At 34.8% G+C, this 27830-nt stretch overlaps 1 protein-coding gene across 2 annotated transcripts in view; it reads left to right on the top strand.

Moving 5' to 3' along the window:
• The first annotated feature begins 1915 nt into the window (after positions 1-1915).
• LOC149807807 (phenylalanine--tRNA ligase alpha subunit-like) overlaps positions 1916-27830 on the top strand; it is a 41594-nt gene continuing 15679 nt past the window's right edge. For both annotated transcript variants that reach the window (XR_016423505.1, XM_089970697.1), the window contains exons 1-7: positions 1916-2062; positions 7353-7490; positions 10485-10586; positions 14110-14228; positions 16662-16754; positions 22769-22897; positions 27500-27615. Coding sequence is in view for 1 of the 2 variants with exons in the window: in XM_089970697.1 (XP_089826823.1) it covers positions 1925-2062; positions 7353-7490; positions 10485-10586; positions 14110-14228; positions 16662-16754; positions 22769-22897; positions 27500-27615 (835 nt within the window). In the remaining variant the exon portion in view is untranslated. The remainder of the gene's footprint in view (positions 2063-7352; positions 7491-10484; positions 10587-14109; positions 14229-16661; positions 16755-22768; positions 22898-27499; positions 27616-27830) is intronic.

Raw genomic sequence — 27830 nt, 5'->3', positions numbered from 1 at the left:
AGCAGCTATTAAAATAGGGAAAATTAATTTTGCCAGACTAGACAATAACAGCTTCTGAAAGGGCAATGAATGAATTACCAAATATATAAAACGTAAAAACGTTGTCGGCTCTTTTTTTTATACAATTTACCTCTGAAGTTCAGGAAGTGAAAATGACCAAGTGGAGCTAGCACTTTTTTGAAAGGTGCACATATGAAGTAAGGTCAAGCTGTATACTCTATAACCCATATTACACCCATCAATCATACACCAAAATAATAGGAATTAAAGGTTCTTTGAATTATACCTAAGATATACAAGGTCTTGTTTTAAATAGCCAGTGTAACCAGTGAGGAAAGCCAGGGAAATCCTTTTGCTTTACAATTCTAACCATAGGTAAAATACGAAATTGTAGAGCGCCACATGAAGTGTCAACAGTTCTTTGTTGAACCACAGAAAATAATCCGGTGCATGAATTCCGAATAAGATTTCATTAAATGTCTTTGTTCAAGAATTAATTATGATCACTTAATATTAGTAAGGGAAAATAATTAATCTCTTAGAATCCAAATAATTTGAAGAACAATTAAAATGTAACTCTAACTGGTCACAAAAAGACACCTTTCAGTGTCAGTGATAAAAAGCCTAACTGGCTGGTTCATTTCAAGAAAATAATTATACAGTCTAAGTAAGATGCAAAACTGATACCCGTATGAGGGTAGCGTGATCACTTTATAGAAGCATATCGAAGCTTCAAATACTTAACATCACGTACTCCCAGTCAGCTACGATTTCACTCTTATCAATCCTACATTAAGAATGAACAATAAAAATGTTGTTTACTTTATTCTTAATCAAGCTCAGGAACTAGGTCAGCTTTTAGATAAGAAGCTATATTTTTAGGTGTTTACGACAAAACAGTCAGATCAAACTAATTTCTGGAAAATGTCAAATTCCAGTAAACAAAATTACATTACTATAACATGTAATGGAATAAAAAACTTTAAAACTAGCAAACTAAACAATTAAATTAAATCAAATATAAATTAAATCAAATATACATAACAATTAGTAAAATATGTTTAACTTTTCAAGAAAGACAACACCATCATGTTCGTTACCGTTACGTCATAATTTATTTTAAATTATGATTAATGCCAGGTTCATTAAATTAGTAGATCATCGTAACTTTGACAAGACCCAGATTCATTTGTAGTATACAAGTGTTATTACTATCAGCACACATACAATGTGCCGGATAACGACAAATTTACATAAATATAACAAACGCATTAACATACTCCGACAACTATAAGTATTAGTAATGTTATTATTTCTCACAATTTAATAAGCTGCTTTGAAAATATTTCACTTTAAAATTTGCAATGCAAGATAAACAGTCTAACATTATTTTATTTGATCTGAATGCAGAACAGCACGATCATTTCACGTAAAGTCGAGGTTTTGTTTCCTTAAATGCAGTTTTAAACCTGCTGATATTACCTGGGGATAATGAGAAACATCATGTTACAAACATCTGTAAATGCCACATTGAAATCTAAGACAAAATTTAATATTTCACATGGTCCGACTGAGTCTCTAATATGGTCCAATGCAGCCTGACCTTTAATCCAAAATCGGCCTATAATTCGATCCAAATAAGCCACGTCCAAATCAACCACGGGCCGAATCGGCCTCCACACATCATTTTTCTGTTTTGACAGTGTCAGGTCTTTAGGTGGTTGTGTTTCAACTACATTTCTGTCATTTGAAAATCTATATGGGATTTAAGGTTGCACTCCTTTGTCATTTGATTATGAATTTTTCTCGAAACATTGCTTTCGGACAATAGCACCGGTTCGATTCGATTCGGTTTTCCCCCATTGTTAGTCGTCATGCCGTAGAGAGTTTTAGACAGAACCCGGAAGTAGTGTTCTTCTACAAAATGGCTGACATTACCGGTCTCGTTCTGCAGCATATTGACAAGTCGGACAAAATAAACACATTGCAGCTTGCCGAGTCTTTGAAGGAAGATCACCAGAAAATTGTGGGTGCAGTGAAAAGTTTACAGGCTCTTGGAGATGTAAGCAGAGAGTGGAAGTTTTAAAATCGATGTTGACTGTCAACCAATATGTCGGTTTCAGTAACTTTCATATGATTGCATCATTTCACTGTTAATGTTATGTTTGTGCTCCATACCACATTTAACTTATTAAGTATTTCCCTTCAGTCTCAAATCAAGGACATCATATAGCACGGGGATATGAATCTTATATTTCTACAATGTAGGACGTCGTCCTAGTCCTTAGTCTAAGACGTTAGTCCTACAATGTAAGACATGGCACGTGTTGTTTATGTTTTAGTGCTGTGTCTTACTATCCAAGTAACGGCCTTGTATATCGTGTTCCGATGTTGTTAACATCGAATTGAGTAATCAAAGTTTCAGGAACATCCCATGCACTTGGCAGCCTATATCAATACTCTTCCAGTAATTTATGTGTAATTAATATACTTACTGTGCTGTCTTTATCTTGGCGAAATGAAAATATGATACTAGCAAATGGATGTATTTTCACGTTCCATTGACATACATTCGAATTTCTTGCAATGCGGCGGTAGTTGAGGTATGCCGAAGTTCAAGTAGGTTAGTGTTGGGGATATGGTTCTTGAACGAAACGAACCATTGCTTACAGTTCTAATAGGCATAATATCTTTTTATTCGTTTCGTTAAACAATAGTATTTCAACTTAGCCCAATTTAGGCATTTCCGGCTTTCATCACTTTCCAGCCAGCTGAAATGTAGGCAAATGAAACTTGAAAACAGGTCCATTTCTTTTGTGAGAATAAGAATTTATGAGAGAAAAGATACCAGAGTAAGTAAAGTCTGACTAAAACATTATGACTTTACTTTGTAGAAAATCATCATTATTTTACTTGTCAGTTGTGTGAAATATTCCTGAACAATATTCCTGAAAAGTTGACTTTTGTAATGATGTCAGTCTACATAAAAACACGCTACACAGTGCCGTTAGTTAGGCTGTAAGACCTTGACTCCCACAACATAAATATCAGCATCAAGGTCTTACGAGGACTATGTAATATGTATACAGATATATTTATGTTGTTTGGGTCAATGTCTAGTCCTACAATGTAAGACATAGCACATGTTGTTTTTGTTTTAGTGCTATGTCTTACTATCCAAATAATGGCCTTGTATAGCATGCTCCAATGTCGTTGACATCAGAAAGAGTAATCAAAATTTTAGGAACATCCCACACACTTGGCAGCCTATATCAATGCTCTTCCACTAATTTATGTGTAATTAATATACTTACTATAATTCCAATTTTTATGAATTGATTACGTTTTCTATGTTTTGATTGGATGTAAACGGTCATGTGATACTGATCTGGAATTTTTTACACATCGATAAATTCTGTGGACTACTTTTGTTTCCCTGTTTCCAGATCATTTGATGTGAAGTTTTATCTGTATCTGTGCCTTACACACTCATAATAACAAGAAGATCCCACACAACCACTCCTGTGATTTCCAATAAAAAATGACAAGCCACAGATTAAAATAGTCCATTAGAAGTTAAAACAGTGTGATTCCATAGACCTTCCTGCACTCTAACGCTAACCCCTTTTGCTGAAGAAGGCCCATGGCAGGCTTTAGAAGCCAATCTTTGGAAAATATTGTATTTCACCTCAACAATATGTTACTGCACTGATTATTAAAGGTCAGGGTCATATGTCAAGAGATATCACTAAAAATGGACCCTATTTTCCTTTTAAAAGATCAGAACGACTTTGCTATAACAACACGTCATACGCAAGCGTAATTTTCGAAAAAAAGGGAATATGCCTGGTTTAACTGCAATAACCATTTTTTATATATTAAAGTAATGGTCATAGCAATATACCAATGGCATCACCCATAATGACATGCTACCCCATGTCACTGTATAAAGAACTGATGAATCTTGGCTAGCAAAGGTAGGGCTATGTATTCTATCGCAGTTAAGAGGCTAATGAAAGAAAACTTTGATGTACCTAAAAGTGAATGTTTAGTTGATTAAATCTGCTGATCTGATGTTAGAAAGTAAGTAAGTTGGAATTATAAGGATTAAATGATCATGGTTGGGTATTTATCGATGTGTACATTTTACCTAATCACTCACAAAGTTAACATAAAGTCCTTCAGACTTTATTTACTTTGTGACTGATTAGGTAAAATTTACACATTGATAAATACCCAACCATGATCATTTAAGCCTATAGTAAGACCTTGATGCCCACAGCATAAATATCACCATCGAGGTCTTACATGTAGGACTATTTAGATGTCTAGTCTGATGCGTTTTCTCTAATAAATTCAAATTCTTACAAATGTTTACATAGCGTGTGTTTTTACAGTGCTATATATTCTTGCTTTGTGATATGGTCAACTATTAGGTTGCATGTATGTACATCTTGTGAACAATATGCCCACTTGGGCTTCTGGTTAGCTATCTGGCTCAAGGCAGGGTGATCTTATTTTATTTTCCTGCATTATTGAGCACTGTCTGTCATCCATGAGTCTGGCAACACTTTTTTGTGAACACCCAATAGCATTGGTTCTCAAACCTTTTTTGCAGACCACTTGAACAATGCTGTGAGTCGCAGCAGACTTAATAATTGCTGAGGGTCTCTATGGACCACATAATGAGCTTTCTTAATGTTGATTGTACTAACAAGCTATTATAAAGCACTTTTCATAGAAGTGCTGCATGTTATTCAGTGGAGTTGATTATAAGTGACATCCATGTATATAATTCATGTACACCACTCCCTCGATAATTTGCACCCTGATAACTCGCGAACCCGCTTATAACGCGGTGTCAGGCGTGGGTCCCATTTTTTAAACATGAAAATACCCCAAAAATGTATCCCTATTTGTTGAACTTGAAGAAAATCGCGATCAAAATTGGTAACAGAAACTTTGATGTATCGCTCGTTTTATCGTTAAAAACGGTAGATTAGACCTGGAAATTTAAATCAACACTATGAAATATCAAATTTAAAAATAACTCATACAATTTTTTACATTTTCTTTCCAAACGACATTCCTAGTACACCGCAATTAACGATATGTAAGGAAATTTCGATCAATGAAAATGTTACTTACGCTGAGTGGAGGCAGTACTTTAATAAATAGATACAAATTAAATAATTTTTTATCAATTGAAATTTGTGTTCTAGTTCCATCTTTTAGTTCCTTTTAAGTGCAGTCATCGTAAGTGCAATGTGTCCTCCTGTAATTAAACGTAAAATGCGTCAATCTACCGTAACAGCTATGTCTGCGAGCGTTTCTCTGAGAACCTAATTAAGTGCCGACTGTGTTTTGATAACTGACTTGCGGAAGTATTGTTCTTGTATTGTTGCACTGAATTAAAAGCTGGCCTCCTTTTTATTATCATGTTAATTACGTCTTTTGAATAAAAAAAAGGTGGAATAAAAGAAAAGTTAAAAGGCACAAAAATCTGACTAACTTAAAATCTAGCGGCCTCTGTTGCATGTTGGGTGAACTCACTTCATTTGATCAATCGATCACTGTGATAAATTTTATTGTGTATGTAACAGAAACTACCTTAAATTAACTGACTCTCTCATAAGTGATCAAAGACAACAAGGCAGCAAAGCGAAAAGAATACTTCGTAAAATAAAGATCTTGATTTCACAGAATGATATGGACCATTGTGGGCAAGCGAGTTTCAGAGAATTCTTGAACTGGTATTTAGAGATATCCTCAGGGATGATAAGAAATTTCATTATTACTTCCAATGAAATCATGACATTAACATTGTACTAATTAAACAATGCAAAATTGAGTTTCGTCATAGACATGTCACGCAATAAATGTTGCGTGTTTCTGAAAAAAAAAGGAATCTTGTTTGGAGGTGTATCAACAGTTAGTCTAGTTCCCAAATTGTGGACTACCGATTTGGCAAGATGCTATTAAATACCACTACAGGAACCAGACTCTTCAAGAAAACAAAAAGCATTGACGTAATACACAGATTTTTGCATACACGTGATGGTTGTTCAGACCAGTTGGAACTGTTTTGCATATGTTGGATATTTTGAGAGAAAAAAAATGTTATTTATACAGACTAATGAACAGCTTCATTAGAAAAAGTGCATTATTAAAAATTATTATTGATGTGATTGTAAAATGAGGATTCAGTCATTAAACAGCCCATTTCCCTAACGCCACCCCTGCCCCCAAGTTTTTTCGATGTCAAAGTGATTTTTTTTAATTTGTGGAGGTCCATCGGTAACTCGCGCCTCACTTATAGTGCGGTCTATGTTTATGGACCCCATTGTGCGCGAGTTATCGAGGGAGAGGTGTAATAGTGTTTCAGAGGGGCTGAGCTTGTACACACTCATGAGGCCAGATTTTGATTAGAGTTGCTATGTAAGTTTGTGTCATTAAGATCTCGGGTGAGTTGTGAGCAACATCCATGTATATTAATGAGGTGATGTTATATGTATATCTGATTGGTTGAACATGTTACCAACCTTGATGCCTTATTTATGATCAGAGTAGTACCAGATTTGGTATATTCGCTTATATCATCAAAATATCTGATAGTATACACATGATACAGTGCATACAATTTTTTGCCAGTTTTATCACAGGTTTGGAGTTATGCAGAGTTCTTCCCATTTCAGAATTAATTACAAGAGAGACAAAATTAAGTGCATAATGTATTATGCTAGGCTAACTGTATTGTGTATGTGTGGTGTATAGGAATTAGATGAGTGGAGTGCTTTTCATGTGAAGCCTCTTCTGAAGTTTCTAGTCAAGGTATAAACTATGCTTGTACAATTTTCTATTACTCCAAGGTTACTCGTAGCCAGTGATTTTCAGCCAGTAAAATCCAGATTCTAATGGTGGACATTGATAATAACTTCCTAAGCAGATTTTAAAAGTAATGATAAATAATAATAATACAAAAGCAACATTAATCTGCAGTTTTTATCAACTCATTATTGTACCTCCAATTTGAATAGAAAAAAGAATAGAAAATACGTTAAAACTAAAACTGTTAAATTTGAAAAGATTAAAGAGAATTAAGTGCCAAAAAACTTTGATTTGAAAAGTGACCAACACATCATTGTCATCATCACTTTTGACTGAACTTATTTTCTGCATGATAATTAATGTTTATAATGGGTACTTGAGACTATTAAAGCTTGCTTGTGGTGTGCATGGTGTGCTGTGTAATTGTTCATGAATTGGAATATACTTTTCTCGCCATCATTGGGTAGCAGTGCAATGCTCACCATTATTATTATTATTATTATTATTATTATTATTATCATTAGGTAATCAAGGCAGAGCAACAGGTTTTAAAAAGACTACAGCTGACAGATGAAGGCAAAGTTGTTCTGGCTAATGGCAGTCATGAAGCACAGATTTTTAAGACTGTTCCCAAGGATGGCATTAACCAGGATCAATTAATGGTATATACGTTTCCTTTGTTTCCTTCATATCATGTGCTTGGTAATCAAAATTGGTTCTGTTTTCTGTTTAGTTTTGGATAGCTTTCCATGAATTTACCCATTTTTATTAGCAATTATACTGTTGTTTGTGTGCTAATTTAGCCATCCCTAGCTTTCACTTAAGCCTGGTTGACTTGATTATCTTGTATTTTTTTCTGTACTGAGCTTAGCATTGCATATAAACATTGTGACCTGAGTATTAGTCTAGACTTAGTTTATGCATTACCATGTGTTTTTCAGTTGTATATAATTTTTTTTTATATATAAAAATCTTTTCAGCTTTCTTTTACAGGAACACTATCCAAGTAGGGTGTGGGTAGGTATTGTCACAGGAAATTCCCATGGGACACACCAAGCTTATGTTCGGCCAAGGTCTGGGATCTCTCAAGAGTGTAGACGTGTTTATAAAGCAAGGAAGAAAGTTCCATCCTCATCATGTTATGCATTTTGGGGGTTCTCTTTCTCAGAGTTCCTTTGGTCTTGGAGAAGGATTGCCAGTTTCTTTTCAGAAACTTTCAGAGTTAGTGGGCCCTCCTGCAGGAGGTTTTAAATGAGTGGAAACTAAGTCCTGCCCTCTAGATAGGGAAGAGCAGCGCCCTTCTGATTTTGTGAATGCAGAGAGAAAATTGTGTCCTCCAGTGAGGTAAGAGCAGCCCTCCCTCATATCCTGTTGGACAGAGAATGAATCGTGCCCTTCCCATGAGGTGGAGGTGCACTCTCTACTTCCCCACAACTTGGTGTGGTCTGAAAGTAAGTCATCCCCACTCCTATCCCAGTAATGGTTGAGAGGACTTGACTCCGAGTCCCTGGAGCCTGTTGTTGTGATGGAATTGAGCCATCTGGTAAGGGAAGAGCTCAGAAACTAAGTCTTTCAGATCTGGGGAATGGTCTATCTACAGATACAAGTCGCCTGCCAAATCTTTGTCCAGACACTGTTCATAGGAGCCCTTATGGTACGGGGACAGGGATTGGGTTGAGTCATATGAATGCTTGCCCTCAACAAGTCTGTATAGTAGATCCAAGTGCTGAGGCGAATGTATTGGTAAAGTTGACTGGTTAACCAAATGGTTAACTAATACTCTGCTTGATATCTGTGTCTTTTTTCATGTAGAAGATAAGAAGACCAACAGACTAGCATTACACTGTGTGATCTCAGTAAATATTTTAGAGAGGATTAATAAAGCTTATCTTCCCCAGTTCCCATTTAGATATCTAAATTGAATGTAAATTTATCATGATAATTATATCTTTGCATATTATTTGTTATCTTGCACAGGGAACATGGCATTACGCATTATGATCAACAGTAACCTTTGACATCACTTGCGTTTGGAAACTTTGCTAAATACATGGAAATCTACCAGATGTTGGGGTAATTTTCAGCACAGAATCCCATGTTCTTTTCATCCCTGACAATGACTGCATTAAATATAAAGGCCACTGAAAGTAGGCGAAGCATAGTTTAGGAAGAAACTTGTTCTCTTGTCCTGTGCCAAGAAAAACTACTTGCTCTCCCTGGACTGATGATTTTGTGCCATAACAAGTTCAGAAGCTCAACATTGGATAACGTCTTGCATATGTCAGTTATTGATCACCTTTGCCTATTTCACCTACTTGTCAATCCAGCACATATTGCAACGGAAGCCAACCTTGTGTTTTACACAGGTACCCAGCACAAGCCTGGTACTAAAATCATGAAATTAGAAATTATTGTGTTCAGAGCTGGTCGAAAACACTGCCTACATCAAGCTAGTGTCCAGTGCCAGTGGCTTTTAAGAGCATTGTCATGTTATGGATACATGTGCCTTGCTGAGTTAATTGATGAGATGGAAAGTATTTGTTGTAACTCACTCATCCCAAGGATTGTTGCATCAAATTTTTTTCTCTCACTGAAATCAGCGCAAGTGGATTAAAAAAAAATTAGCTTCCTTTTTTTCAATGTATATAATTTTAAAAGGGCATGTCATGATTTAAAATAGCCCTTTTTTGAAACAACACTTCACATAAAAATAGAATAAAGTTACCATTTTTAGCTAGTTAATTTACAATGCGTTCCATGCCGATTTATATACACTTTGATTTGAAATAGTTATACTTGTTTCTAGTGATACATCCATAGTACATAGTCATATGTTTATTTCTGATGTTATGGGAGTCACTCCAAATAGAAATGTTATTGATTTTAAAAATGCACATTTTCTAAGCTTAGATGTTTTACTTCTGTTCAGAAATGGTCATAAGTGAACATTGAAAACAGTGAATTTCGGAGGAGGGACTTGAAAAGACTTGGAGATTCTTGTTTTAAAACTGAGGGAACCCCGATAAATGAAAGACTAATAGGGATGATTGTTTGTAAAAGGGGCATATTGTAAGTTCCACAATATAAAATACTACCTCACTATAAGGTACATTAGTATAAGGGGCATATTTAAGATCCGCAATATAAAATACCTCACTATAAGGTACTTCAGTATAAGATGACCTCGTCTATAAAGTTGTCAATAGTGAATGTCAGTGATTAAAACAAATTGGTTATTTTTCTGAGAAAAGGTTTTAAGCTGTTTCTCAATACCACATATGATAGTTAAAGCTTTGCATTAGCATCAATGGTACATACAAAATCTTTCACTCTCATTTTGATGCTTGTTTTCTTTAAACATTTTTATACAAATATTTTATAGGAATACTAACGTAAAATTGTGTCATTAGCTTTGCAACTTTGTTTGTCTTTAATTTTTATTTATATCTAAATTTGTCTTTGTACTGGAAATTGCATAGTTGATAATTGACACTATAGATAATTAACACTCTAGATATGTCATCTTTCCAGATTCAGTTTTGAAACATCTGCTTTACTGAGAAGGTCTTGTTAGGATTGGCAGGTTTCTATTTGGTCATGAATGAATTTTTTCCCCATTCATTTCAAATGTTTTATTGAAATTTGTTCTTTTCCAGATATCTGTGCCAAATTCAAAAATTGGATTTAGTAAGGCTATGCAAGCAGGCTGGATCACAATAGACAAGCAGGCAGAAGGAGGACCTAAAGTTCTTAGAAAGGTTAGTAAAGAATGGAATGTAATCAAGATCTTTGAACAAAAATTGTAAATGGACTAAATATTTTAAAGTTTGTAGATTTCAGTAGCTTTATTTGTATCAGAGATACTAACAAAAACTTCAGAATTAGTTTACAGTATTTCTTCTGTGATAATCTGTTGTCAGCCTTGTACATTTTTCAAGCTTTTGTGTAGGTGTTTGTTGGTTTGTATACATGTGAGTTTGTTTTTTCCCACTGCCAGACTAAAGCTTTGTGCAGAAAGTTTTGCATACATTTTGAAAGTGTGGAGACGATTCTCTCATCATGTATGAGGTTGATCAACTACATTGTTATTGTTTGATGTACTTATCTATTTGAGAAGCGCTTGAGCATGGTGTCTGATGTAGCCTACATTAGTCTGTGGTCAGTTTTGTGATCATACTTTCTCGCTATAGAGCTTGGTTCACCAGCTGTGATGAATGATTCTTATACTCTCACAGCAAGGCTGAGAATATTGTAATATTTTGTCTGTCTGTGTTACCAGTTTAAGTTCTGCATAATAATTTGACTTATCCACCATCTACAGGTACGAAATATTGTTGATAGCTTGTGCATGAGGTAATGAAAAAATCCATTGATTTCAGACTCAAAAGCTAAAAGGTTTACGTCACTGTGGCTGAAAGAAGACAAATTATTCTGCACAAAAACTCAGTAACTGAATTTACCAAACTTTGTGGATAACTTGCACATGGGTAAGGAAGAACCTGTTTGTTGATTTCCAAGTTGAAAGGTCACAGATCAAGGTCATTGTGACTGAAGAAGAAAAATGTTATCCGCATAGTACACCATCTACAGTTACTAATCATTGTGGACAGCATAGACTTTCTGTCAGATAAAAGCACTTCAGTGTTAATTCTTAATTCTGTGGTCTAAATCATTCACTGAAGAAGAAAAATGGTTTCCAACAAAAAAAGTCCACCATCCACATTTACTAAACGCAACAAGACAACTGTACTATGAATTTGTTTCCACAAGAATATTTTACTGGGAACTGTTGGATTTTTGCTATATATCTTGATATTAATTTTGTGTTAATGAATGAAGTGTTCATTGACATTATATCAGGTGTCATGCTCCCCACCCATTGCCCATGCTCCTGTTTTTGGTTTCCACAGCACAACTTTACCAAGCTTTTTCTGTGCTTGATGAAACTTGGCTTGCAGCTTTGTTTCCGTAACAGACAAATATGAAAACATACCAAACCAGATTCACTGGCCAGCTGTTCTTGACATTTTGATTTTAGGTAGATGTCAGTTACATGAGTGATTTCTGGCAGTTGTATTGACCAGTACTGAAAACCTCATTTGGTCACTGTGGTTCATTTGTAGTTGTCATGTACTGCTGGTTTGTCTTTATTTGGTTACAAAAACTTGCTTGCTGGACATGTTGTCCTGAATATTAATGTGGTTTCCCTATATTTATGTAACTGAATATAAAACATTCAAAGAGGATAAAACAAGTTGTGACCTAATGAAAATGTTGATGTACCTAACTATTAAATGTGGTGGAAAATGTCTCATTTTGTTTCTGCTGCTTTAGTGTTAGTATCAGCCTTCCATGATTGGCTGGTATCATCTAAAACTAATTAGAGTTAAACCTGTCTATAGCAGCCACTTATGGAAAAGACGTATATGGCCTTTGTAGACAGGTTGCCTCTGATGGCAGGTTTAGCTCTTGAACATGGTTCATGCAGGATTTATGTATGTTGAATAGTATTATCGTTATTATTGGTAGTATCATTATTTTTTTAGTATTATCATTATTAGAAGTATGCTACAAAGATACATAAATTTTGTTTAGCTAAATGAACTGGTGTTCTTGAAGTGCCATTTACTGGTAAAATCATCACAGTAAGTACTGAAACTGCATTATCAGTACAAAAAAATCAGTAATTAATTAATCTCACTGACAGGCACTCATATTTTGTTAATTGTCATTAATCTTCAGCAGGTTTAGGACAGTTGTCCTTTTCTGAAACACTATATCATCTATAGAAGTTGTGCCCCTGATTAGCATTCCTCCTGACTTTGGTTTTTTGCAGCATAACTATGCCAAAGATTGTTGGATTTTATGCAGACTTTTCTGTGCCTTTATAATTATGAGACCTTGAAGGAGTTATGCCCCCTGTTTGTCCTTTCTGCAGCAATCCTTTGCCAAGGATTGTTGGATTTCAGCCAAATTTCGCAAGTAGCTTTATGTTGATGGTACCTTAAATGAGTTTGATCCCATTATTCCGTAAGATTTATAGGAGTTGCCGTGTTTTCTATCCTCCAATAATAATAACTTCACTAATAGTTTTTTAATTATTATTTCAACCCAATTTAGCTGCACCTTAATGTTTATAAGACCTTGAAGTAGTTTACTTTCTATCATTCCTACCGCTCTGGTGGCCCAGTGATTGGAGTGTCTGCTTTTGATGTGGGAGGTCATGGGTTTGAACCCCAGCCGAGTCATAACAAAGACTTATAGAAATGGTACTAACAGCTGCCTTGCTTGGTGCTCAGCATTACGAGGTTAGTGTTAGGACAGGTCATCCTGGTGTCAGGATAATGTGACTTGGTGAGACATGATGCCCCAGTGCTAGACATCACTATTAGCTGTTGCACATTGTAGCAATATAACTGAAAAATTGTTAAAGCTATGTTAAAAATATAAAAAATGCACACTTTCTATCATTCCGTGATATCAGAGACAGATGTTATGGCCCCTGCATTTTCACTTCTTCTGATTTATGTATCTGCAGCATAATTTTATTATTGTTGAATATCATCCAAATTTAGTATGTAACTTTAAGGTGAATGAGCCTTGAATGAGTTCGATTTCCAGAATAATTTTACACCATCATTTACAGGAGTTATCCTCCCTGGTTCTCATCCTATTAACTTCGTTTTCTGGAGCATTACCAGTTTGTTAGATTTCAACCAACTTCATATTCATTAGACCTTGACTGAGTTGGATTTTCGACATAAAGGAGTTACAGCTTCAGAATGCCCACTCTTACGCTTTTATAACCTGATCTACTGAAATACCTGCTGAGCAAATTGTAGTTCATGGCCTGTTTGTAAAGCATCCATTTCTGATAGGCCTAGTTATGAATCAGGTCACTGATATTGTATTTATGAATCAGGTCACTGACACTGACAATGAAAAAGCTAAGTATGCTTGTGTAAAGTTTTATTTACCCATATTTTGCACACTACTGTGAATAGCATAGACACAGATCAACTTTGATTACATAATATGTATGTAAATCAGGGTTTAAATTGTTCAGTTAAAATGATAAATGTTGAAATAATAATCACGAACGCTGGTTAACCAGCACATTTTATGACTTGTGTTTTGCATTTTGGATCTTACTTTAGCAGATTTTACACTCTATAACTTATCCGCAAGGTGTACTCAAATGGACCGTCATATCAAATATTATCTTAGTTGCTTGTCTGATCATATTTAACAAATGCAGTAATTGGTTGTGTTCATTTTCAGGTTGAGAATATCACAGATGAGGTTCAGATTATATTGGGTAAAATAGATAAGCTGGACCTGTCAGACGTGACAGAGGCACAGACAAATGAGTACAAAAAGAGGAAACTTGTCACAGAGGTGTAAGTGAGCCATGGTGTTTGGAAATAATTTTTAATATGCCTCCATTTGACCTTTATTTTATACTTTACTGACTTTGGTTAATATAGTTTTATAGATAATTTTTCATGTACTATTTTTATAATGTTGTCCATTGGGAGTAGCCTTGTGGTTTCTTATAATGTGTTGCTCTTTATCCCCCAGATCTTGACCCTTTGTGCCCTCCTGGGCATGCTTTTTCATCAGAATTAAAACTGAAAATAATAACTACAACTTTTCATTAGTGGATGTTCACCCATGTCTCTGTTGGTGCTAACAGTGGTCAAAGTCACAGAAGGTGATACAACTGTAAGAGGGCAGTAAATATTTATTTTGAAACAATGGGAATGAAAACATTCAAAAGTTTGTGATAGCCAGTTTGCAATGTAAAATGTTTGATGGCTTTTACTGTAACAGTTTTTCATGCTTCAGGTCAACCATATGTCAAGGAAAATTCAGTTTGCACTGAAAGCCATTATGGCTTCCATCTGGACTACTGCAGCTGAATGGATGGTTAAATTGACATGGAGTTTTGCTTACAATATTATTATGTCTAAATGGTTCTAAGTAAAAGGGTGACAAACTGGCATCTAGTATATCTGCCATGGCATCCATATTGTAAAACTTGTAGTTCCCTGTACATGGATGACCATATCAGCATGAAGTTTCCACTTTAAGACTTTTTATGATATCCCAAGTGAAAATATTACCCCATGAACATCCAATAAGGCTTTTTATAATGTCTGTTTAGTCCCAGGTGAAAATATTACCCCATGAACATCCAGTAAGACTTCTTATGATGTCTATTTAGTCCCAGGTGAAAATATTACCCGACGAACATCCAGTAAAGCTTTTTATAATGTCTATTTGGTTTTGAGTCAATACTCTGTTAATCAGACCTCCATTTGATGGCCATCTTGAAAATATTTTCACTGTTTCTCTGTTTCTCCATACTTTAAAGTCATACTGTCATGGAAAGATTTTTTTATGTAGTTGGCTTGAAATGAAAATTGGGCCTTTTTTTCCTCTGCAGCATGGTTACTATAGTAGCTGTCTTGAAAATCCTGTTACTTTTCCTGGACAGATGTTTCAAGAAACATTGGGTTTTCACTACAAGACTTATGATATCTAGCTGGTCCTAAAAGCTGATCAATTGTGGCCATCTTGAAAGTTTGTTATCACTATTCCTTTAAAGGGATGGTTATATTAATATGGATTTTTCACTAAAAATCTTCTCAGTTGATCCTGAATGTGACTTCCAAAAATTAAAACAATTTCATTACAGATAATTTGTACTCATTTAATTGGATAGTTATACCAACATTCTAAAAGAATTCACTTTTTTCTTGCAGTGTACATGTGATCTTTATTAAAACCATGTTGATCTAACCTCCAAAATATATGCTATTGACGGCCATCTTGAAAATCTTTATATGGCTGTTTCTTATCGATAAAGGATGTTTATGACAATACAGTTCATCTTGAACCCACATTTTTTGTGTGCTGTGTTCAAAGTCATCGTCATTGTTAGGATTTTTCATTTGCTGATATTTCTTAATTGATTCTCATCATTCTTGCGATGAGTCATTATGATAATTAGACGGTTCATTCAGTGACATGCTTACTCTAACCATTACTGTCAGGGTCACATATTTTACAGAAATAATTTGACCTTGGGCTCAACATGCAGGTCCCAGCCTTCCTGTAGCAGTAGGGTCTGAATGAAAATGATGTTCATCTGGCCTCCAATACAGCTCAATAGTTTTTATATCTACTCCTCTTGCTTGAGTATTCCATAATGTTGGCTGCTGAGTCACTTTTGTATGAAGGGTAACTGAAAAGGCAGATATGGTGCCAATGCTACCCTGCAGTCACTGATCTCAAAATTGAAGATTCCATATACTGACCTCAAAGATTGTATTAATCAGAATGGCCATCATTTTTGTCAAAATATGTGAAATGAAAACTCTACAAACCAATTTCAGAACATGAAACCCACTGTTGGAGAGTAGTATCCCTGATGTAGAACAAAAAAATTGCAGAGATGTGGTTGGCCAGAGTGCATATATTTTTGTTGACAAATATTTTGATGTGAACTGCATAATGAACCTGTATGATGACGCATCACCTCATGAAAACTTCAACTTTTTTGAGGGAGTGCGGTTTATATAACAAAATTTGGTTTTAAGGAGTTTTCATGTGTTACCTATATCTTGTATTTTAGAAACATTTTTCTGAATTGTAATATCTTTAAATTTTATATTTTGTTCTCTTTAGGCAGTAGAGCATTTGTTGCTCTTAGGACCTTTGTTAATAAGCTAATTTTATAATTTGTTTATGCTACAATTAAGTTAATCAATCTGACCTTCTTGATAATTAGTTCATCCAGATTTTTGCAGAATTTTTATAATTTTCAGGAAAGTTACCACTTACTTGTTGAGTAAAGGACCAAATTTCACCTTGAAAGTGGAGAAACAGGAAAATGAGTTGACTCCTGAAATGATATCAAGGTTTGTTTTATAAATTAAAATGTTTTTTTTTAGAATTTAATTTTCACTAAATAATGTCACATACAGCTATCTTTTGCTTGCATATTTATGGGAGCATGGTAAGTACACGTGGATTGTCTCTGAGTTTCCAATACATGTCAATTTTAATCCAGTTGCTCCAGATTATTTTATAATTGACACCCGTCTGTGTTGGATACTTGACCGTGGTGGTGTTTCTGTTTTTTAATCATCTTGTCACCTAATGTGCTTCACTGACTTTTTCTTTCAAGTTTTTGTTTTGAAGTTCATATATTAGTTGCTGTTATTGTTTGAATCATGAAACTTCATTTTTGGATGCATGTGTATTGGTACTACACCATTACAACAAAAAAAGTTCACTATGACCTACATTTCATGCTTTAGGAATTATTTTAAGAGGGTGTAACAGTTATTGCCTTGTGACTTTCCTTGGTATTTAAATATGTAACTTGTTTGTGTTAGCTTGTGGTCATATATATTTTTCCATGCCACATAAATAATAGCCATCTTTACCAGTCCATTTAGAAGTAGGAGTAAGTATAGGCTATTAACTAAGTATAGAAAAAGATTGGCCCCAAGGTCATAAGCACCACATAAAAGATGGCCCAGTACTCTTTACCTTTTTATTATATGATTAAAAACAAACATATTAATTGTTCTGTTGTTATATAGGAATAGCACAATGAAAGCAAAATACTATTTCATTGTTTTATTGACCATTTTTCACATCATTCATTGTGTGAATGAAACACTTTCCACTGTGCAGTAATAGTACTATTTTCCTGTTTTGGAAGCTCATGCTTACATGGGTTATTCTCACTTCAGCTATGAATAAAACTTAAGATAAAATATTATATATCCAGAGAATTACTAAACTTTCTGAATTAGGAAAAAAATGACCCAATGCTTGTTCTGAAAAGATGAGCAGGAAAATTCAGTGTAAGTTGGTCATTGCAGTTTCCCTTATTTGATGCTGCTGTCTTGGTGGCAGGTAAATATGAAATTTGCAGTGTGCACTTGGATTCTTGTCAAGGTATTGTGGTCGATCGGTCTAAGATAATACCTGAAAATAATATCGTTTAATTTTGGAGTTGCTTGTGTTTATTTAAATTCATATATAAAACATTTCAGAGTCGATTAAAGTGCACTGTTTACGTGAAAGAGAAGTTGTTTATTGATATATTGTATCCAAGTTCAGTTTGAATATCTCTTTTTCTCTTTCTCAGTGGTACTAGGAGCAATTAGCAATCACAAGGAGTCCATTTTAAATTTCTCCTTTAACTACATTCCCCGATCACATTAATATTAGGGATATGAGCATGCTATCTCCAGGAAACATCCCTCAAAAATACGCAAAATGTCTTTTCTGTCTATATCTTTTAGGCAAAGAGCAATAAGCATTGCCCATTATCTCCCTTTGATGCCACTCGGTGTCACTAGTTTTAAGATTTTGCTGTTTAGCAGTCAATGTCGTGCAGAGACGATTTTGCTGTTTAGCAGTCAACGTCGTGCAGAGACGATTTTGCTGTTTAGCAGTCAACGTCGTGCAGAGACGATTTTGCTGTTTAGCAGTCAACGTCGTGCAGAGACGATTTTGCTGTTTAGCAGTCAACGTCGTGCAGAGACCTTGAAAATCCATTTATTATACCCCTGAATATCAGAGTCGTCATCTGATTTGGATATCTTGTGCATAATAACATATCTACTGCAGGTTGTAGTTTTTCATTTTCTCCATTTTTAATGTGATATTGTCACATTTGCAAACTTCTATTTTGGACCGTATGTTTTGTTTTATTGTGTTCTGCTTTACATTAATCGTTCTCTCTATGTTCTCACTCAGTCTCTTGGTAATGGTTGTTGTGGTGACATTCAAACACATTTTTGTTCTTAGTTCATTAATATTTTGATTGCTTGATTCATTTTTTAATTTAGGAATGAGGACTAAATGTTCAAAATGCAAGAAATTTGATAAGACCAGCATCGAGCTGTCTAATGTGTTGAGCAATGAGAAACTGATTCAGTGGGGCACCTTGTTGGGGTCTTCTCCCCTTCCACCCCAGAAACTGAAATCTCCCTTTTCTGACTGGCAATAATCAATTTGAAGTCTTGAACCACTTTAGCTGTGGCAACTTATGTACGGAATGAGATCATGACAGGTCATCTACTAATATTCCCCATCTTTCTGCATTACCAAAATTGTCAGCAGATGATGTCAGAACAACTACATCTCACCAAACAAAAGATATTAAGCCCATCAGGGATGCCTCGTCTACATCTGCTGATGCCTGTAAGAGAAGCTACTTCTTTTTTCACCAAAGACAAACTAATGCTTGTCTTGCTTCCATTTTTGGAGATGTATGTGTTGTGAAAGTGGAGAAATTGAGAGCTACAAGGATAAAAAAAACAGTGACAAGATCATCAGCATCTGTTTATGTTATCCATTGTATTCATTTGAGTTGCTCTGCATGTCTTTTCTGAAAGGTGTTTTTGTACTGGAAGAAACAGTGTTTCTAGCCAAAAAGCAGCAATCATTGTAGGGAATGTTGATATGCAACTTTTTTCTCAAGAAAAACATGACCATATCATATCATAATGTGAAATCAGGTCTTAAATGGAATCACCTATGAGGTCTAGGACACATAAGCATCTTTTTCATAATAAATATTCATTTGCTTATCTTTTGTTACAAACACAGCTAAATAAACTGACATGCTAAAGACCAGCGTACATGAAAAGACAAGGTTTTCATTGATGATCAAATTGTATTATTAGTTTAACTTTGCTAGTCACCAAAATTGCTGTTTCTAGGCAGCCAAATTTGGTTCTGTGATTTTATTCCAACTGTCTGCTTAAGTAATTAGACTGCTAGGTTAAAAACAACAAATGTTTAGAGTCATTAATATTACTAATTTACTGTATTATACCTAGGTGGGCAGATAACTTTTTAGATCATTTTAGTTAAAAGTTTTATTTGGGAGGGCTGGATTTGGAGGTAGTATTATTCTCCTAAGGTATCTTGTTTGGGTAATTATTTGCGATGAAACATCTTTTACTACAAAAAGTTAATGTCTTAACAATCATTAAGTGATAATTTTTGTTATTGTTAATTTTACATTTAATCTCAGTGAATTTTCATTTGATGTTTTGTCTCTTCATTCAAAACAGAAGTTCGTGTCTGTTCAGATTGCTAAAGCTGTGGATTTTTTTCTAGTATGCTAGACTCATTGGTCAGTATAATATGCTAAGTCCAATCACATCTTTATTTATTTATTGATTTATTTTATTATTGGGACTTCTACTCGTGAATCCTTAGGCAAATCCTAGTTTTCATACACGTCCATGATTGACATGAATTCCATTGCAAACTTAAGTTGTCAACAGGGACTTGCTTCATGCAGTAATTCGGGTTCTTAAGAAAGTATATCTCAAAAAATGTCATAAAAAGGGGCAATTAAAAAGTTAAAAATTCTGTTCACTAATACATTGCACATGTTTGATGTTTTTGGTTCAAAAAAGGGGGAGAAAGGTTAATTATCCACTGCACTTATTGATACAAGTTAGGTCAATATAAAAATGACAACACTTCTATTTTGCTGGATACATCTATGTCACTTTTCTGAATTAAACAGATGTATCATCTCAGCAGTTGTAACAGTCTGTAAGTTAAATTGGTATGGTCAACATTTCTAAGCAGCGGGGGGCATCATGATTTAGTTATCACCATCTTTTCATATTTTTGTCCACCCATTCTGTGATTATAAAAAAAAAACAAAAATAAAAGTTTTGTGGGCATGTTCCTGTAAATGAATTTTTTTAGACCTTCACAATATTAGAGCAGTATTTAGGTATTTTTGTTATATTTTTTGAAGCTATACTTTTTAGGGGGAGAGCCTCATGTGGATAAGTGGTTTAAGGCATTTGCCTTTGAAGATCACTGACATCTCACCTGTCTGTCTGGGTTCAAGTCTTGGGCTTGGCCAATGCGGGAGTGTGAGAAAGCTTGCCAGTAGGTTCCTGTGGTTTGGTAGTTTTTACCAGAGATTTCCTGGGTTAGTTCTGTATTGGATATACTGACTGCCATGTATAGCCTATATTGTGCTGAAATAATGTGTTAAACCTGTCACAACAGCAACTTTTTAGTGGAATCACTGTAAGCAGAATTGCATAAAACACTGGTTGACCTTCGGAACATGAATTTAATAGACCTGTTTCTATACTTAATTAAAGGATCTGATTACATTTAGTGTTAGTGTGATATATATATATATATATATATATATATATATATATATATATATATATATATATATATATATATATATATAAAATATGTATGTATGTATGTATATATATATATTGTTATGGTGTCAGACATCCCATCCATTCCCAACTGTTTAAATATTTCAAAGTATCCACCATCTACAGTTGCCACCTTTTGAGGATGACTTGCACCTGGAATAAAAAGATGATTATTAGTTTTGCAGTCAAAGACTGAAGGAAGAGAAACGGTTTTCCACAGTAACAATAAGTTCTACATCTTAGACCAGGCCTATACATTGTGGATGGATTACACTTGGGATAAGGAAGAAACATTAATTTGATGGTTAAAAGGTTAAGAGTCAAGGTCACTGATTGAAAGGAGAAAAAATGTTTGTTTTAAATCATACACCTGAAGCAGACTTTGTGGATGTCTTGCATTTGAATTGAGTAGGAAATGTATCAGTTTTGGGGTCCAATGTCAGGATTGCTGTTACTGAAAAAAGAAACATATTTCTATACAATAACCTTATATCTGCATTGCTGACCTGGATTAAACTTTGTGAATGTCTTGCACTTGGAGCTGAGTAGATGTGTGATGTGATTTGGATTTTTAACGTTGCTTTAACAAATTTTCAGTCATATCGCTATGATGTCTGCAGTGTGGCAGTTTATAGTGATGTCTAGCATTGAGGCATCATGCCGCAGACATGTAGCAGGAGCTGAGTAGAAGCTACTTGATTCTAGGGTATAACGATCTAATGGAGCTTTACTCAGATATGTGAGAAAACTGCCAGTAGCATGTTGTGGGCTGGTGGTTCTTACTGGGATTTTCCTGGGTTCCTCCTCCAGCAGTTATACTAGCCACTATATATAGCTTATCCTGTGCTGAGAAATGGCATTAAACCCCTAAACAACCAACTAATGTTGCCAAAAAATTTTAATTATTTTTTTGCGCAAAAATTTCATTTCTTGGCTATATACCTTCACAACGGTTTCTGGCTCACTTGTGTTTGGTTGCAAAGAAAGGAATTTGATTTTAAAGTAATAAATCAGGGGTCATGGTCATTTTGAGAGAAGATAATGACTTTAGCTGAAGAAGAAGCCTTTTGAGTTTGGAGTTTAAAAAAATCGGGTCAAGATCATTGTGATTCAGACAACCTTTGTTCGAGAGTAAGTTTCTTGTCCAACCTCTATAAATGACTTGCACTTAATATAGTACAGAAACCTTTGGATTTTGGGAATCTGAATGTCAAAAGTCATGGTCATTGTAAGACCAGTAAGAAAAATAATTTGTTTCTGCAAAGTAAGTTTAGTTCAATTCCACATACTTTAACCAAAACCCCAAGTTATTGAGACTCATTGATTGATAATCTCATGAGTCAGCTTGCCTTGCAGTGCCTAGATACAGTCTGTGTGTAAGACTGTTAGACATAGGGCTGGTGTTAGACTCTTAGACATTGGGGTGGTGTAAAACTGTTAGACACTTGGCTGGTGTAAGACTTAGCATGGAGTTGGTGTAAGACTTTGGACATGGGGCTGGTGTGAGACTGATAGCATGGGGCTGGTTTAAGACTGTTAGACACAGAGCTGATGTAAGACTGTTAGACACAGGGCTTTTGTAAGACTGCTGGCATGTGGCTGGAGTAAGACTGTTAGGCACTGGGCTGTTGTACAATGTGCCGTTCATGATAATTATTGTTTTGTATGAGTATCATTGCACATTTATTTTCTTGCAGTGGATCATGGAAGACTAAAGAATTCAAGCAGTACAACTTTGATGCATTAGGTGTGATGCCGCCAAGTGGACATCTTCATCCGTTACTGAAAGTGCGATCAGAATTCAGGCAGATTTTCTTGGAGATGGGGTGAGTTTTGACTTGTTGTTTTAGTAGCATTTGATGTTTTCATGAAGATAAAGCAGTAGGAATTATTTTAAGAGGGTGTAACAGTTATTGCCTTGTGGATTTCCTAGTATTTAAATATGTACATAAATGCATACTGTCATAAAAATACATTTATTATGCCTCTTTTTCTCTGATGAAATCTTGTAGTTAGATGTTATGGTCACCTTGGCTAAAATTTGAAAAGTAGTTTACACAGAGTTCTTTATTTTTTGCTTTGTCCAGATTTTGTGGATAGCTTGCATTTAAGATAAGGAAGACATTTATTCATGTCATATTGAAAAGGTCCAGTATCCAACCAGTCATAGAGGGGTTTTACTTTGAAAAAGGGTATGATACTATTTACCGTGTGGTGCATATATAATGTACTGTTAACATTTTTAATGCTTCTGCCAGAAGAACTTGAAATTTTGTCAATGATGCTTATGGCCATTGTTGCTACAAATTTAAAAGAAAACTATAAATGACTTCTGCAAAATCTCTCAGCAGAATTTGACCAAATTTGACAAGGCAGAATGACATAAAACCAGTGTTCCTTCCAGAAATGACAAAATTGGGGACCTAAAGGCCTCTACCATGCCAAAATGTGCTGTCATTTAGATGAAGAAGAAGAACATCAGTTGCAAGTATCTTTACCAGTTTGTTGTTTACAGAACAAATTTCAAACACAACATCATCAGCATGCTGTCTCTATCAGGATTTAAATTTCTCAACGATTCCCCTCCAGAATTTATTTTTTAAAATTAAGGCTAGCTTTTTTCAGTAGGGTATATTTATTTGGAAACAAATGCAGTCATACTGTTTTTCTGAAGATTTCATCTTCTCTTTTCACTTTTTAATATTCATGATCATCTACCATATTCACTATATTGGTGCCCAGGCCAATAAAAATCTGTAAGATATTTCTGTCGTCCAGTCAAATTGATTGTCTTATGCATCTTTGGAAATATGTGTACCCTGTTCAGTAAGATAGCTTGCTTTGCGCTTATTAGTTGATCACTGTAAGATCAACCATACCACTCTTTCATCTTCATTAACTGGGTTGGTTAATGCACCTAATGGTTTGATGGAGGTGTTTATTTGCACCAAAGAAGAAAAGTGTCATTGGGCCAGTCTAAAATGAGCAATCAAAGGATTTCAGGTTTATATAATTAATGCTGATTTGGTGTCATTTACTGCTCATCAATGGTAGATATTTTAGGGAAACCATTTTGTTTTCAACAAAAGAATTGGAAGACTGAGATGTACCATATATACTCTCTTATACAGGGATGGTCCTGGCTTTTAATAAGTTGTCACCGAAACAATTGCCAACCTCAATATTTTGTTGCCAGATGTAAAAAAAGATGTTCTCAGAATAAGTAGTGAATATTTTTGCTAGACTAATAATGTAATAGGCAATGAAAATTGAAAAAGAGGCGATAGTTATTACTTTATTGACAACAAGCAATACAGCTATAATATTACAAAATAAAATCATTACATGACTGTTTTGCGCTATTAAAGTGTTATAGAATGTCACACGATAATCCGTTAAGATTTTAGGACTGCCCACTTGTTGAATGCAGGTTGTAGTAAGTCGCAAAGAAAGTGTTCCTCATGGCGCTAATAATGGCATTTTAACTTTTACTAATAGCAGCGATCTTCACTACTTCCATGGTCTTTGCATTCCCCATCACTTTAATGCATAGGTATGACTATTTTCATGAGAAAAAATGCATTATCAAACGTAAAGTATCTACTTTCCTGATATCTGCAGTGTCTCTCATTTGTATAATAGGAACATCAGTTATTAAGTGAATCTATATTATGTATATTACTTTCCAAATAATAGCTTTGTAAGGGACTTTAGTTAGTGACATTTTGATACTAAAACCCTATGGTTGTACTTTACAATGTAAGGTAAGTGATGTATAATGCGAACATCGATTTCATGCATTCAGTAATTAAATGCCACCCCACATGGCTAGCTTCACAAAGTACATCTCTGTCAGCCAGGAGTTCACAAATTTAGTTTTGCCGCACTTTACATGCTTTGCTTATAGTGAATTGCTTCCTATATCCCAAGAATGATCACTGAATGCTGTAGAATATTTCTCGACAAGCAAACTAGGATCTCCATTCCCACCAATGAAACTTACACAAGTCAACACCTGGCATTAATGTACCATATATATATATATATATATATATATATATATATATATATATATATATATATATATATATATATATAAGCATTAATTACCATCATTAAATTAAAAGAAGGAATGAAGAAACATATCACAGATCATATGTGCTCCCAACAAACTAATACTAGTTAACAATAAGGAAATAAGGTGGGATATAAACTGTGGAAATAGTTATCACATGTATGGTAGCTTGAGACCACATAAACTGTTAACATAAATTCACACCCATTTTAGGCATTGTTAGTTATAACAAAATAGGGCTAGATTTATTTGTTGGTCAATTGCTCATGCTTTCACTCACTGTAGAACAGGCAGTTTCTTTGAAGTATGTCGAAGAGGCTTAAGTCTAACCTTGTAAAGATTGAAATGGGGGGCACATTGGGTGTGTGTGCAAATAACGCACTCCACAGGGAGAAACAGCATGTCCTTTTTGAGAATTTCACATGTATTGGACAAAAAAAAAGGAAAATAATTAGTGAGAACGATGCTTAAATATGTCACAAAAACTTCTAGATGGTAGGTCCTAATCTGCGTGTTTTCAGATTCAATCTCCTGACTTGGCTTTTGAAAAGCTTTATTTTTTGCATGATCTGCTAGAATAACTGTACGGTATTAACTAAATTTATTCGATGACTGTTTGAAATCTTTGGAAACTAATTAATTCTTTCTGTACATTTGAAACTTCAACACAGATGGGGCATTTTTCGTTCCAACGTATTCAGATTTCTTGGAACTGTTGGAATTGATAGACTTTTAGGAAATAGGAATTCATTCACCATGCTGTAAATTAATTTAATTCTTTTACTCCTGTATTTTGAGAAATAAATTATTTTCAATTATGCAAAACTTGTTTATTTTGCTATTTCTTGTTGCATAGTTTAAGTCCCAGCAGTAGTAACATGGGATTGACGGCAAAAGTAAAAGATCAATGAGCAAAACTAACATATATTACTTACCCAGCCTGGATTCCTGTTTGGTGACATACTCCTTCTTCAAAATATCACAACCATTTGTAAATGAATTGACGACTTGTGCCATGATACATATATCACGGAACATCTGCTTTAACTTTTATCATATCTCAGCCACGGACGTCCAAATTTCCAATTTTCAGGAACTTTTGACCCGTTCATCACGATGTGGTGTTGCACTTGAAGCATTACTACCATCACTACATGTAGATGATGTTGGACTGTCAGCTATAATATAAGGTTCAGTGACTGTTGTCTGATGAATTTGCACTAAATCCAAATGCTGTTAATTTTGTTAACTTACTCTTTGGATGAGATGATGAACATGCAACAACTAACTTGTGTTTACCCATGATAATGTTGCACTGTTGACAGTATTTAATTCTAATTGAGATTTTTTCCATTTGTTTTGTATTTATACACAGCAATTGGTACTTCAAAGGTAATCAGTTTTCTCTGAAGTTTCAGCAAAACTATTTTATTAGTATATTTAAAAAACAAAACAAGGATTAGCCATCGTTCAATTAATTGCAGCTGTTTCTGTTTGTCTTCAGAGGTCAGTCGATTGTAGGTATAGTCCAGTAGCATGATTGAGTGTATTACAGCATACAGTATCCAGCCAGATATCAGCATAAGTGGATTAGGATGTAACGATGCACTGTAAAGATGGCTTTGTCAATACGAGCAAAGGATTTGTTTATGTCACAGATAGATTCCAGTGCATTGTGTATCCAAGTTTGTGGCTTACTTTCATTGTCCCTTTGAATTTCTCCACACCAAATCCATGATTGTATGTACAAATTAAGGATCCGAAAAGGCTGTCGCCCCCAAAAATCGCCAGATGGTATATTTTGTCACCAATAAGGAAAAAAATTGCAATTTGCGACATTGGTGAAGCCCAGGATGAATCCTGCTTATAAGTTAAGTCCAACTGCAAACTGCATAGACATAGATCTGCCATTCCAAAATGCACTGGCAGATCTGTGTCTGTGCCACTTGTCAGGAGTAATCTTTACAATAAACAACATAGACCATGATCTGCAGGTGCATTGTGCTATGGTAGATCAGGATCTTTGTTGTTTGAAGTTTGACAACTTATAAGTGAATATATTAGGTATATATTCATTTACCTAAAGTATACTGTAACTAAATTGCTACATCATATAAGTATCAGTAAAGAATTTAATCAGATTTATCCTAATCAGTGACTTGGGTTTTTGGCATATCAAGACATATCAGGGATGTCTTTACATGTAAGCATATTAGCCATTTGGATTTTATGAAGGGAGATGGATTCAGAAGGTACTCACTGGTCTCTACATCACATATTCCATTCTCTCCCCCTCTGTTTGGAAAAATATAATTCATTATATCTTTCATTTCATTTTCATTGTTTTCTTCAGATTTTCTGAGATGGCAACAAACAAGTTTGTAGAAAATAGCTTCTGGAACTTTGATACACTATTTCAACCTCAGCAACACCCAGCCAGAGATGCTCACGACACTTTCTTCATTTCGGGTTTGATTTCTTTTTGGTGGCATTTCGTCTTTTATTCCCAAGATTCACTGATGGTCTGATATATGGATACTGAAGTTCTTGTGTTATGAAGTTTCAATGAAAATATATCTTTAGAGAGTGCTTTTAACACTCTGTTTTTCACCTCTATGAAGTAGAGGTAAGCTACACTATTCTGACCTCACCATCTATACAGATAAAACCATATACACATAGCT

Source organism: Sinohyriopsis cumingii, chromosome 1 (genome assembly GCF_028554795.1).
Source record: "Sinohyriopsis cumingii isolate HCF-2022 chromosome 1, ASM2855479v2, whole genome shotgun sequence".
Classification (NCBI taxonomy): Eukaryota; Metazoa; Mollusca; class Bivalvia; order Unionida; family Unionidae; genus Sinohyriopsis; species Sinohyriopsis cumingii.
Note: the sequence above shows the minus strand (reverse complement) of the source record. Positions and strands in the feature narration are given on the sequence as shown.